At 47.7% G+C, this 13652-nt stretch overlaps 1 protein-coding gene across 3 annotated transcripts in view; it reads left to right on the top strand.

Annotated features, from left to right (window-relative positions):
* LOC140701212 (uncharacterized) overlaps window positions 1-13652 on the top strand; it is a 40826-nt gene that overhangs the window by 287 nt on the left and 26887 nt on the right. The window contains exon 2 of one of the 3 annotated variants that reach the window (XM_072976658.1): window positions 3058-3231. In XM_072976658.1, the coding sequence (XP_072832759.1) occupies window positions 3074-3231 (158 nt within the window). In that variant the 5' untranslated portion in view covers window positions 3058-3073. Of the gene's footprint in view, window positions 1-3057; window positions 3232-4103; window positions 4150-13652 lie in introns of those variants that run through there. The other 2 variants (XR_012080173.1, XR_012080174.1) reach the window with 2 other exon arrangements.

The raw sequence follows: 13652 nt of genomic DNA, 5'->3' as shown, positions 1-13652 counted from the left end.
GCAGGCTGGCCCCAGAGCCCCTGCTCATAACTAATAAGTCAGATCACCTTGCTTATTTGGATCAGTTTTTTTCAACTGTGATATGAGTGTACTGTGTCCAGTAACTTATAATTTCAAAATACCTCACTGTAAGGGAATCATTAGTTGCAGGCATTACAAACCACAGAAAGCTAGACATACAAAAATAACTTGTTAGGGCAAGATAACCAATAATGTTTTTAAATATTATACCTGCTGACCCTTTGCAATAAAGTGTTTATTTATAATTCTGTCTGGCTACAGAATAACATCATAATCCTGCATGTGGCTGGTGGCTCCCGTGTTGGACAGCACGGGTCTAGAGAATTTAAATAACTTGCCCAGCCTTGCCCAGGAAGCTCGTGGTGGGATCAGAACTATAGTCTGGGACTGTTCCTTCCTATCCAACAAGTCCCTCATGGAAGTTTAGAAGCTTCTCCTTTGGTGCCCAGATGTCTATCCGTACTTACGACATCTTGTCAGGTGCCCCGGCCTGCTCCTGAACATCAGCCAGAACCCACTTCTGCTCTTTTTTGGCGAGGTAATACCTTCTAGCAACTTTCATTACCTTCTTGGCATCAGTTCTTACCTGGAAGGGTAGTGGCTAGAGATGGAAATGTGTCCACATGACAGGTTTTTCAAAAATATAGTAGGAGTGGTCAAGAGAAGAAAACCTCAGGAATACCAGTGGAAGCATGTCATTTAATATACCAAATGCGTACTTTCAATGTATGTTTGTGTTTCCGAGTCCAGGCTTGTTCTACTCGTGTATTACAGGCCAACACATCAGGAGACAAGGATTTGGGGCAAGAAAGAGCGGCTTAAATTTGTAAAGCCAGCGGAGAAGATGGTAGACCAATGTCCTGGAGAACCATCATCCCAAATCTGAATTCAGGCTCTTATATTAAAAAGGGGAAGCGGGAATGCTTGGTTGTTGCAAACTTGGTGTATGAATTCTTTGTTGTTAGAATCCTTTGTTCTTGCAGCTCTTCACCTGGGTCAGATCCGTGTAAACCTCCAACAAGCAAATGTTATTTTCTATTCTGTATCTTGTTATCTTTATACGAATGGAAAAGTGTTAATATCCTTCAAAGTCAGAGCCTTGAGAATAGGGTCTCCTGTATATTTCAGGATCTAGGCTACATTGTTTCACAAAAGGTGCAGAAACAACAAGACTAAGCCTAGGACACAGGGCACAGGGTTAAAGTCAAAGGAACAGATCTAATATGGAGTCAGATTTCTTCTTTCCTATTTCAGTAGTGCCATGGGGAAGGCACTTTGGGCAGCTTTCTGTAGGGTCCTGGAGGCTTTCTCTCTCAGCCTCTGTGCACCTCTATTGAAAACCGGTCATCGCTATTGGCCTGCTGGAAAACCACTCCGCCTGTTTTGCCCTGAAGTTGTGTTCTGTTTATAACTCATCTCTACTCCTTGGAAAACAACTCAGTAAAGACTCAGTTGGTTTTCCACCAGCCCTGGGCAGGGGTGAGGGATAGCATGTTATTATTTTATAAAAAAAATATAAAAGAAGTTTTAAAACAACACTGGACACATAGGAGAGAGACAAACAATGCTTCCTGGCTTAAATCAAAAGTGATGACTCAGTGAGTCTATGGCTGCTGTATTTGCTGAGCTAGTTACTCCTTTGCTCCATTACACATTTATTTTAACTGAAAAAGAAATATATGCATATGGATAAAAAAATTCAAACAGAGCAAAAAATACTCAAGTGAAAGAAGTTTTCCCTCATCCTCTGTTCTTACACGCCTCCCTGGAGATGCCAATGTTTACAATCCTTTGTGTGCTTTTCCAGATATGCTATGCACGTTCCCACCAATGTATGTAAATTCCTTTAAAGTTTTACTTATTTTTAACTTAAAGGGACTTAAATCCTCAAGTGGCTTCTGCCACAGTAATAGAAAAGAAGAAATCTGACTCCATATTAGATCTGTTCCTTTGACTTTAACCCTGTGCTCTGTCTCCTAGGCTTCATCTTGCTTGTAAAACAATGTTGCCTAGAGCCTAAAATATACAGGAGAGCCTATTCGGAAGGCTCTGACCTTTAAGGGTATTTAACACTTTTCCAATCATATAAAGATAACAAGTTGCAGAATAGAAAATAACGTTTGTTTTGTTGGAGGTTTACAGGGATCTGACCCCGGGAGATAGCTGCAAGAACAAAGGATTCTAACAAGAAGGAATTCCTACACCAAGAAGTTTGCAAAAACCAAGCACATAGGAAAGCAGCCTGAATTCTGACTTGGGGAGATGGTTTTCTAGGACATTAGTTTGCCATCTAGGTCTACAGAAACTTGCTATTCCATGCCCCAACACTTGGTCTCCCAACTTACTGGCCTGTCCTGCACTGAGGAGAATGAATTTGGACTCAATAACACTTCTACCTACCTAGCAAGCTGGGTACTGGGACTGAGGGCAGCTCTCCCACACACAGGGGCCTACCGTGAGCCCTTGATTATTCCCAGAGGTTGGGGTGTGGTTTACCCAGGAGGGATGGGGACTATACACCAACACTCAGGCAGTCTGATCCTTCTGGGGCTCTGACATTTTACCTCCCGCTCCCTGCCAGCCCAACACTTGGGAAAGTGGAGCTAAGGCAGAGATCGTGCCTGCCTGTTTCCCAGTGTGTAAAAGGGGAATATGTACTCTTCCCAAGGTAGTTCTGAGAAACGACACCTGCGGGTGCTTGGTTCCCGGAGCAACAGTAAACCTAGCTCCTTGTGGGGGCAACAGGTGTGATACCCGTAGGGTTTCTGCAGAGACCTTAGCTGGAGGGCTGGGCCAGGGACGTAAAATATGAGCTGTGGGCAATGACGGGTTAGAGAAGGGTGTATAGGCAGGACTGCTGCCTCCTTCGGGATGCCCCAAGAGGTAAAACGCTTTCTCCCCATCTCTGCTACTCCCCTCCCAATTCCAGATAACTGCCTTCTCTCTGCTCCTCCTGTCCATGTGTCTCCCTCCACTTTTCCCCTCCTCCCCTCCTCCTCCCCTCTTCTCCCTCCCTCGGTTCCCCTTCTCTCTCAGGACCCAGAGCAGATCGATGGCCCTCCTGCGCATGCGCAGTCGCTGCCAGCTGGACCGCGGTTTGGAAGCTCCAGCTCCGAGCCGGGGATCTGCCCCAATGGCTTCTCAGCTCTGTCGCCCTGTAGGCCTTTGGCTCCTGCCTGGGGCCGGGGCCTCTGACTGTGGAAGTGCAAGGTGAGGGGATATCGGGAAAGGGGTGAGGCGGCTGCGGGAGGGCGGTCGGCGTGTCACAGCCCCCCAGGGCGCCAGTCAGCGTGTGTTCAGCTGGATTGCTCGGGCCAGGCCCCTCTGCCCGCGCCACCTGCCCCGGCGCCCCGGCCACAGCTTTCCAGGGCCAGGTGTGCCCCTGCCGCCTCTTGGCCCAGCCGGGCTCCCCTCAGTCCGCGGCTGGCGTCCCCTTCCCCTCTCCCTCCCTCGAGTCCTCTCCTCCCGGGCTTCCTCTCCTTGGCCGCCGACCCGTCCCCACCACTGGGCGGGCTGTGTCCCGGGCGGGCGGGGTCTGCACACCCGGACGGGGCGGGCGGCTTGGGCTGGGGCTGGGGCTGGCCTCCGAGCGCGGGGCTTCAGCCCGCGTCCCCCACCCCGCTCTCCCTGCCCCGCGACACCGGGGCTGCCTTCCTCTCCCTTTCCCGATCCCTGAGGTCAAGATTAGCGGCGTGGGCGCTGCTCCCTGGGCTGACAGCCCGCGGCTGTAACGCCCAGCTTCTCCTGGTGGAGTCGGGAAAATGGAGCAGCAGTGCTGAGGGAGCTTCTGTCTCCTTGATCAGTATTTCTGCCCCAGGTAAGTACCTTGAACTCTTTCAGGTGTTATGATGGCGGTGCTTGTTGATGTCACGTGTTTTTATACTGAGTGGAATTACAGTGGTGAAAGCAGGGCTTGGTTCAGTTAAAAATGAGCTGAAGGCATGAGGCTGTCTCATCCTCCATCCTTCACTCTCCCAGGGTGAAACGTGAGACCGTTGATCTTAAAAAGATACTTATAGTCCCTAACTAGTCCAGCCCAGCTATTGTGTGTTATCCCAGGAACAACACAACCCGAGGGGTTGGAGACCCAGTGACACTGCACTCCTAAAGAGCTCCTGGCAAAATCTGGTTTGTTTTGTTTTGTTTTGTTTTTCTTTGTTTTTCTTAAATTGTGGGACAGACTAGTAGTATAGAGGGAAAAATAATTGGCAAGAAGGATTTTTTCATATAACAGCTTTATTGTGATATTGTTCACACACCATGAAGTCCACCCACTTAAATGTTACAATTCAGCAGCTTTTAGCATATTCACATTTGTGCAACCATTATTATTCCAGAACGTTTTCATCACATCAGAAAGAGCAGTTGAAATGCATGACCTATCCACCCCTTCCCAGTGGTGGTTCTAAAGAAGTTTCTTGGCTGTTCCTGACCATAAATTAACTTGTTACATTCCATGAAATATCTAGGAGGAATTCTAATCAGAATTGCAATGAATCTGTCTATCAAAGCAGGAAGAATTAATGTCTTTATGGCATAAACTTTTTCTACACATGAATATATCTGGGACCCTATCTTTTCATCTATCCAGAGCCAGGCCTATGGGAAATCCTCATTAATTCTTGGGTTTGTGAATGATGAGGTTCAATACATCATTAGATGCAACTGTAGCCTTTCACTGAAGAGAAAAGTAACCTCGTAGAAGCCAAGTGATTCTCTGATGGTTAGAATGAGTGACCGCCAGTGCTGGAGTGTTCGAGTGGACTTGGTGCTTGCAGAGTTCTCCACCACCTACAGCTAAGGGGATTACCGTGTTCTTTTACTTTTTTTTATGGCATTACTTTTATTTTTACTTATTATATAAAATTATTTTTTATTGAAGTGTAGTCAATTTACCATGTTAGCTTCAGATGTACAGCAGAGATTCAGTTATAAGCTTATGAATATGTATATAAATGTTTTTCAGATTGTTTTTAGTACAACTCATTACAAGTAATTGAAAATAGTACCCTGTGCTATATAGTAGGTCCTTGTCATTTATTTTATATTTATTAATGTGTATCTGTTAATCCTCCCTTTCCTGCCTGCTAACAACAGTTTGCTTTCTATGTCCATGAGTCTATTTCTAGCAGCACCGTTTTTGCTAGCAATATATGCTGGTTGGCTCTTTTCTGTTTCAGTAATTCCATCTTATGTGTGGGCGTTTTTCTTCTGGTGGGCCTGTGTGTGGTGTGCACACGTGATAATAGAGATCTGTATTTGGGAGGACTCCAGGCCTTGTGTAGTCCCTCGTATGGAGCGCCCACTGAACTGATGCTTGAACTTGGAAGAAAACAGTAAAAGTTGGAATTTCCACTATGGTTGAGACTTCCAGGTTTCTATAACCTGTTTAGCCCACCTAAATTTTGGCTGCACCCATACTGGATAATTTGGTGGAACTTCATGGTATGGTGGTATAGAGACAGGGCCTTGTATGCTTCTTCTCTTTCCTTTTTCTAACAGTCATTCTCCTGGGCCTTCCAGGTACTCCCCCAGAAGGGCCCAGGGCTGGCTTGGTGCTGCACTTAGGCAATATTTGTTAATAAGGCCCTTTCCTCATCTCTTCTGAGCCTCCATTTCCTTCTCTGCACAATGAGGGCTTAGACTAGATAAGTGCTTTTCAGTTTCTTTTAAAGCCATGTTTCCTTTGAGAAACAGAAAATGCAAATCTCTCCTCCCATCCCAACCCTTTAGATTTTGACGCGTCCTCCAAGGAGTCACATAGCTCTTTGTGGTAAATTGATGTGATTGTGATTCCACGTGGCACAGAAAAGACTCTTCAGAGATTGATTGCAGGGAGAGGGCAGGAAAAGGGCAGTATGTAACACTTTCTTGTGTGAGCACTGGAGCAAAGGCTTGGGTTTAAATACGGTGTCTGATGTGGCATCTCTCTAATCTTGCACAATGTGATAAACCTCTATCCCTAGTTTCTTAATGTGTCAAGTTGGGGTGGTAATATTTTAAGGCTTTTGTGAAACATTATACACATAAGCCATTTGTGTCTCTGTAGATACAAGACCTGCTAGAGAGTCGGAATTTCTTTAAAAATACATATATATTGTCCACAGCACTCTGTCTGTGTGTATTTTGAAGTTCCTGGAGGGTGAGGGTTGAGTGTAATGTCCATCGTGGGACAGGTGGCCCATGGGTCTGTGTGCCTCAGATTTCCCCCTCCTCCCCAGTCCTCTTCCTCTCAGTCCAGGATGAAGTTCCCTAGTAGATTTACACAGAGGTCTTGTGGAAATGGCTCTTCATTGTATTGTTTCACCAAGGAGGGTTGCCATCATGATCTCTGTGGTCAGGTTTTGGTGACCTGAAGGCTATGCAATTGGGGATTTCTATTTAATAAAAAGAAAAAAAATTACAAATACAAAATTAGACCTAGGTTGGTGGCAGGGGCTTTTGAAAGTGGGGACCATTAGCTTTGTTAGCTTCAGGTGCAGTGGCCTCTGGCCACGAGGACACATCCTCATGCTCTGAAGTTGGAGGGACCAGTGGGTTCAGTGGGAATATTTACTGAGTGCATCTCATGGGCTGTGCATTGTTTTAATTGTACTGTGTGTTCCTTATTTGAGACAGTGAGCTCATTTAAACACAATAGCCTCTTTAAAATATTAGACTTTTTATTTTTAGATGTAATGTAGATTCCCATGTAGTTGTAAGAGATAATATGGAGAGGGCCTATGGACTCTTTGCCCAATTTTCTTTAATGGTTCCATCTTGCAAAGTTGGGGTACTATTCATTCGTGACTCACTAACCCTTTTAGGTTTGTGTTATTGCCCTCATTTCTATTTATGAATAAACTGGTGTTTAGAGAAGCACACAGGTCTGCCCAGGTCAACCACGTGGTTAGTATAGATTTGGGTGGAACGTGGGCTTGGCATTTCCAAGCAGTACCATTATGATGGTCTGTGGCAGGGAGCAGCATTCACTTTGCTTGTTTATTCATTCATTCAACAAACATTTATTGAATAAACTCTGTGGTTCAGATGCTTTCATAGGGTTATCTGATTCTTCAGCAGTATGGAGAATCAGGTAATATTTTCTTTTTTTTTTTTTTAATATGAGAAAAATATCTCTGAGAGGTTATAACCTCCCCAAAGGAAAAATAGCTCATAAATGAGGGATAGTACACTTGTACAGTTCCTTCTTCTTATGCAGGTGGTACCCTAGGCATTTTACATCTGCATAATTCCATAATCCAGATATATTCTTGTAAGGCAAGGAGTTTTTTTTTAATTGAATTATAGTCAAGTTTACAATGTTGTGTCAATTGCAAGGTGGGTTTTTTTTTTGAATTTTGAATTGAGAAAATATTTTTTGAGGGGGTTAATTAAGTTTATTTATTTGTTTCATTGTTCTAAAATGAGGTACTGAGGATTGAGCCTAGGTCCTTGAACATGCTAAGCACATGCTCTACCACTGAACTGTACCCTCCTCCCCAAAGCAAGTTTTCTTACCCATTATTCTGCACCTTAGGAGTTCAAATAAATTGGAGTTGAAATCCAGATATTTTGATCCTACTATGGTTCTTTGCATTATATCCTGCTGAGGGGTGGGGAAGCAGTTCCTTTTTTCATTCCTTTATTCAGCAGTTTTGAGCACCGACTGCATCAGGGCCTGCCTAGGTGGTTGGAAACAGAAAACAAGAAATGACCCTTTTCTGCAGGGGATGGAAGCCTAGACCAAAAGCTGGGTAATGTGATCTGAGCTTCAGTAGCCATGTGCAGACGCTGAGGACAAACTTATCCATGATTTGCTTGGACTTCCCTTGCCTTCTGACTGGTGCACACCAGGTCGCTGCAACCCAGTGAGGCCCGCAGCCCACAGCACAGTATGTACATCGATTTACCCTCCCTTCTCGGCAGGGACTGCAACATGAGCGCCCCTGACTACGTGCAGTGTGCTGAGGACCACCAGACTCTCCCCGTTGTGGTCCAACCCGTGGGGATCATCTTAGAGAATTTCTTTTGCATCTATAATGGAATCTCCTTGGTGAGCCAAATCAGACCGTGCGGCTCCCAGTGGGCACTCTGTATCTACTATAGGTATCACTATGTGCCCGAGAATGGATGGAGTGACTCCCAGACCCACCGCAATGTCGTGGGCCTTGTCACCATTACCAACTGCCTCTTGGCCAAGACCTTCTAGAAGCTCCACGCACAGAGGAGCTGTATGGCACCACGCTCTACGACTCTCAGCTCTTTGTCTTTGTGCTGTATGGGGAGGTGGCCGAGCAGCCGCGCACCGACGTGGCCTTCAATCTACGAGGACTGCAGGGTGGTGGAGAAGAGGATCGACGACTTCACTGAGTCACTCTTCATCTTGCCCAAGTCCAAGTGGCTGGATGGGGCCCCCGAAAATTCTGGGGAGAAGACCCCCCTCCTCTACATCCTATTTGAGTAGAAGGACATCGTGGGACTGGACACAGACAGAAGGCAAGTCAACCTGAAGGCCGGGCCACCCTGGCTGTGTGAAAGACTGCTTCCCTACATCCAGAATGGGATCAGCAAGGAGGAGGGCTGTCTTGTAGCCAAGGCGGGAAGGAGGTGCAGCCCGCCGGTTTTCAGACGTTTAAAAGTGAATCTGCTTTTGTTTCAGAGAGATACTTTTAGGGTTAGTGTGGACACTTACTCCCCCTTTTCAGCCAGGAAACTTGGTGGGACCCCTGGAGTTGCTGTCCAATAGAGTAGCCACAGCCACTCATGTTAGGAGTGCTGGGGAGGAGGCTGGTCTGAGCTGAGATGTGCTGTAGGTCAAATGCACATCAGACGCTGAAACTTGTCTAGTAAAAAGAATATAAACTATCTTGTTATTTTCTATATTGATTACATGTCAAAATGATAGTATTTTACATACAGTAGAATAAGTAAGGTCTGTTCTTAAAATCAGTTACTTGTTTTTTTTTTTTTTTTTACATTTTAAACGTGGCAACTGGGAAACGTTATTTACATGACTCTCATTTCATTCCTGTTGGACAGCCTGTCCTGGGACAGTTTCATCCCTTTGCTTATAGATGAGACTCTGATTCCCGAGACGCAGAACGAGGTGCTGGTTGAGCTCGGGGTGGAGCCGGTGTCTCCTGCATCCCAGGCCCAGCACCAGCACGGCTCAGGCCCTCTCCCCTGCCTGACAGCCACCATGCCAATTTAGGACATCAGAAACACTGCCAGGGGCATCTGAATGAGCTCCTTATGCAGGGAAAGGCGTGTCACGGAGAATGGAACAGAGCAGGGAAAAATTCGTCCTCACTTTGTCCCTGTGATTATGTCAAAGGCCCCACTCTGCCTTGGAAGGGCAGACGAGCTCTTCTGGGCTGCCTACCCCCTCACCCTCTACTATGTTTCCCTGTGTATCTTTCAAGCTGTCCCTCGGGCAGAAGAGGGTGAGATGTCTTTGCCGAGAGGTGGTCCCCCTTTACTGGGGAGATTGAGGGGAGCTGTGTCCCCCCCGGCCTGCGGTCTCGGGCCTTGAGTCTCGAGAGCATTCATGGCGGTCCCACAGGTGACGGTCGGAGGACATGACACGTGCTGCCGGGCCCGCTGTGCAGGAGGGGCTCTGTGATTGTCTGATTCTAAGGTCAGATTCTCCTTTCTTGTTGTTGGTAAGATGGAGGAGAAGATGCCAGAGAATTGATAAAAAGAAAATCCACACCAGTCCTGTGAATGACAGACACAGGGGATCCGTGTCCCACCTGCGTGTGGTGCCTGGCGGGCTCTGGATTAATTTTCACTTCCTCCCCGGACATTCCTCTATGGCTTAAGGAAGGGGAGAGGCATGTCGTGGCCATGATCTGTACTTGTCCTCACATGGTCCTGTGATCTACATGCCCACACTACCCTTCTGCTCCTTGGAGATGAGGTGTCAGGTTTAGGAAACTGGGCACTGCTGAGGGCATAGCTGCCAGAACCGTGCTACACCAAGGCTGGCTCCGTTCACCTCACCTGTCACCTCCTGTTGAGTCCCAAGGCGTCATTCAAGGTAGGTGCATCGGTGCAATGTAAGCAGGGACCACCTTCTCGCCCTGGACAGACTGGTGGGTGAGCAGTGGAAGCCCGGAGCCCTGCACCAGCCCCCAGGCCAGTGACTCCTCTTTTGTCAAAGGAGGCACTGGTGACATTTTTGCTCAGCAACTGCTTGGCTTTGAGTCTGCAGACCCACCAGAGAATGCCAGATTGTTTTTGCCTTTTGAAGTCTGCCCTTGGGATTTGGTGGAGTAGCTGGATGTGTGCTTAGCCCATAGTGGTTGACACTGTCACCATTGTTTACCCAGAACCTCGTGTACCAGGCATGGCTCCAGGCATCAAAATACAGCAGCGCATTAAACCTCCCTCCTTGTGGGTCTGTCTGTTTTGGTACCACAAGGGCTCAGCCAGCATCTGAACGTCAGTGAGATAACGCGGCCAGTGAGCTCAGGTCAAGCACGTTCTCCTCCAGTCACTTTTACTCCATAGTTGCTTTTACTATTCCACAGTCATTAATTTTTTAAACAATGCTTTGGTTCAGGAGCAGAACCTAATTCTCCCCTGTTCCTCTTGGTGGGAGTGAGTAACATTGTCCAGCTTGAAATGTGAACACATTTTGTAGCCCAAAAGCTGTCTACACGCAACTAGGTGAAGTTTTGGTTTGGGGCGCTGACCACGTTGGGGTCCCCCGGCAGCACCGCTCCCCTCAGGCCCCTGCCTTCCCTGGATCAGGAGGTGAGGGTGGGTCTCACCGTCCCCGCGTCCCTGTCCTCATCACACTCACGTAATTTCTTGCAAATGCTGTCAGTTATTTTTGTTCTTGTGTGTTTCTTATTTTCGCTTTTCCTCTTTTCCTGTTTCTATTTTCCTTTTTCTCTTATACCACCCTGTGAGCATGTTGTTGGGTCTGAAAATGTGGGCTGTGCACACCCTGCATTGGAATAGCCAGATCGCCCTCTGTGCTGTCTCCATCGCTTTAAAAAGCAAAAACTTAACAGTTGCCATGATTCATATATTATCCTAGTCATCTTCTTATTTTCTAGTTTTTTGGAATTTTTGCTCTGTTAGCACATCACCCACTGGAGTTTGATACCTGTTAAAGTCCTTGCTTTGAGGAACCTTTGTTCCTCCTTATATTTGGTAACAAATGCTCTCTCACTAATTTTGTTTATTTGTTTTGAAGAAGAGAGATGCGAATTGATTTAGGCGGCTGCTGAGGGATTTTTTTCATGGAGTATTTAAACTTGGAAAGTCAAAATCTGCAGCACCTTGCTTGATTCTGGCTTTTACACAAACGTGCTCGGCACACGGTTCCTGGCTGTCGCTGTGTGACGTGCGTGACGGCACTTCCTGGCCGGCGGTCACTGGTGAGGAAGTGGCCGGCTCGGGGGTGAGCAGCTGCAGTGGACTCTGTTGGAGGAAGCAGTCACCAGTTTTTTGTTTTTTTCGTTTTATTTTTGCATTCACCTTCCCAGAGCCATTTACTTTATTTTGCATTCATAGAGGGGCAGGAGCGGGTCTAAAACCATGCCACTCTTTTGTTCCCTTTATGAGGCTGGTTTTTCTAAGTATCAGGAAAACATTGCCTTGTCCTAAGGAGCTGGTTCACTTGGATCTGGTGGACACAGGGACCGCTAAAGGGGACCGTAGCTTCCTCTCTTCTTCAGCCAGTGGGTATTCAGAGCCGGGTCTGTGGTTTGCCTCAGCAGCCGTGCAGGCCTCCCTGCACCGGCCTTTACTTTTACCCCTTTTTGGCAGTTAATAGCTGACTCTGTGTCTGTTGCAGCTGATGTCCACCACTGACGGCCATGTCGTTATTTTGCGGTAGTGAGTCTCCAACACCCCTGTCAGCCGTGAAGGGACCTTGCATTCTCACCCCGACCCTGTTTCATCTCACCCAGGGGAAGGGTTTGGCCACCACCGTCATGCTGGACATGAGGCCTTGTTTCTCCTTTCATGCTCTGGTCCAAATGTGGACACTTCATCCTTCACTGACTTGGTCTTGCTTGAGACAGTCCAGACTTTCTGAAAGAGTCCATCACATTCTGGGGGGGGGGGGGAACAGAACAAAAGTAAGAGTCACAAGTACTTACTAGACTCTTAAGGAGTCTAGGCTGTCTGGGTTGGCAAATGCAGGCTGGGATCTGTGATGTCTGGTCTGTGCCCTGGAAACAGGCCTTTCCCGTGGCTCCCGAGAGAAAGGGGGTCGGAGCGAGAACAGACTTGCCTGGGTTCCTACCATCCTCATCTACTCACTGACATGAGTGTCAGCTAACGAGGAGCTCCCCCAAACCTCGGGCCCTTCAAAGCTCAGACCACGGGAGATCCTTGAGTCCCTTCTCCTGGTCCTTCTTTGTGAGAATCCAGTGCCTTCTGAGGTGACCGGCAGCAGGAGATGCCTATCCCTCCAGGGAACTCCCATCGGAGGACTGTGACTCAGTGCACCTTGCTGTGAGCTTAACGGTTTCCATCCGTGCTCCCTGCAGAACCAGACTTGAGACTGGCTTAGTGACAGAAATGACAAGACTGATTCCAGGGCAGGGCCAGGTGGAGGGAACAGTGGAAATTGAATGTGACCTCAAAAACCTAGGTGGGTGATGGGGCTGTTACTAAAATGGGGAGCCTGGGAGGTACCTGCCAGGAATCGAAGTCTAGAGTAAATGGTGGTCATAAGGCTTTTTTTTTTTTTTGACATAAGGCATTTTTAAGATGCCATTTGTCATCCAAGTTAGGACTTCCAAGAGGCACTCGGGTCTATGAGCCTGGGGCTCAGGTGAAGGAGCCGGACTAGAGATACACGTTAGGATTTGTCATTCTTAGCTGGTGTTCACAGCCGTGCAAGTGGATCAGCTCATCTCAAGAGGTGCAGACTGTGGCTGGTGGGGGCAGGGCTGTGCCTGGTTTGGAGGAAAGCCCAGACCATGCAGCTTTGGTGTGTCAGTCAGTGGTGTTTGTGATTTTCAGAGCAATGCATTTATCCTTAAGGTTCTGGGGGGTGGGCAGGGCCACCCAGGAAGAAATCTGAAGGGAGGGTTTTGGCCACGTGTGCGCATCTTGGGACGATCCAGAGGCTGCAGGGTCCACAAGGGGAAACTCCTCAGAAGCTGGAGTCGCAGTGGGGAGTTGGGAGAATGTAGTCACACTCTCCTGTGAGGAAGGGAGGGAGGCCTCGGGAGTCCGCACCCTAGCGGACTCTTTCCCACGAACAAAAGGCAATCAGACAGAAGATTTGAAGTGAGAAGGGATGGGCGCTGGGAGAGGAGCCAACCTGGAGAAAGGTGGTTGAACAATTCTGGAATAGTCTCCCTGAAACGTAGAGTTAAAAAAACCCAGACTCTTAAGAATATTGATAGTGACTGGGGAGGAGGCAGTTGTTTTTCTGGCCTCCTAAGGGTAAGGTATGTATCCAGGGATACACAGAAGAATCGGGCAGTCTGTTCCGGGGGCTTCACCCGTACCAGGGGGAAAAGTGCAAGTTTAAAGGGGGAGAAGGGCAGCTGAGGGAAACTAGCCAGGCCCCGTGTCATGTACCAGTCGGCCGCCCTACTTGCGTGTTGCATTCACATCCATGCCTCCCAAATGGGCGGTGGCAGCCCTGTTTTGAAGATTGGGAAGCCTTCTCAGAG

Source organism: Vicugna pacos, chromosome 14 (genome assembly GCF_048564905.1).
Source record: "Vicugna pacos chromosome 14, VicPac4, whole genome shotgun sequence".
In the NCBI taxonomy this organism is placed as follows: domain Eukaryota; kingdom Metazoa; phylum Chordata; class Mammalia; order Artiodactyla; family Camelidae; genus Vicugna; species Vicugna pacos.
Note: the sequence above shows the minus strand (reverse complement) of the source record. Positions and strands in the feature narration are given on the sequence as shown.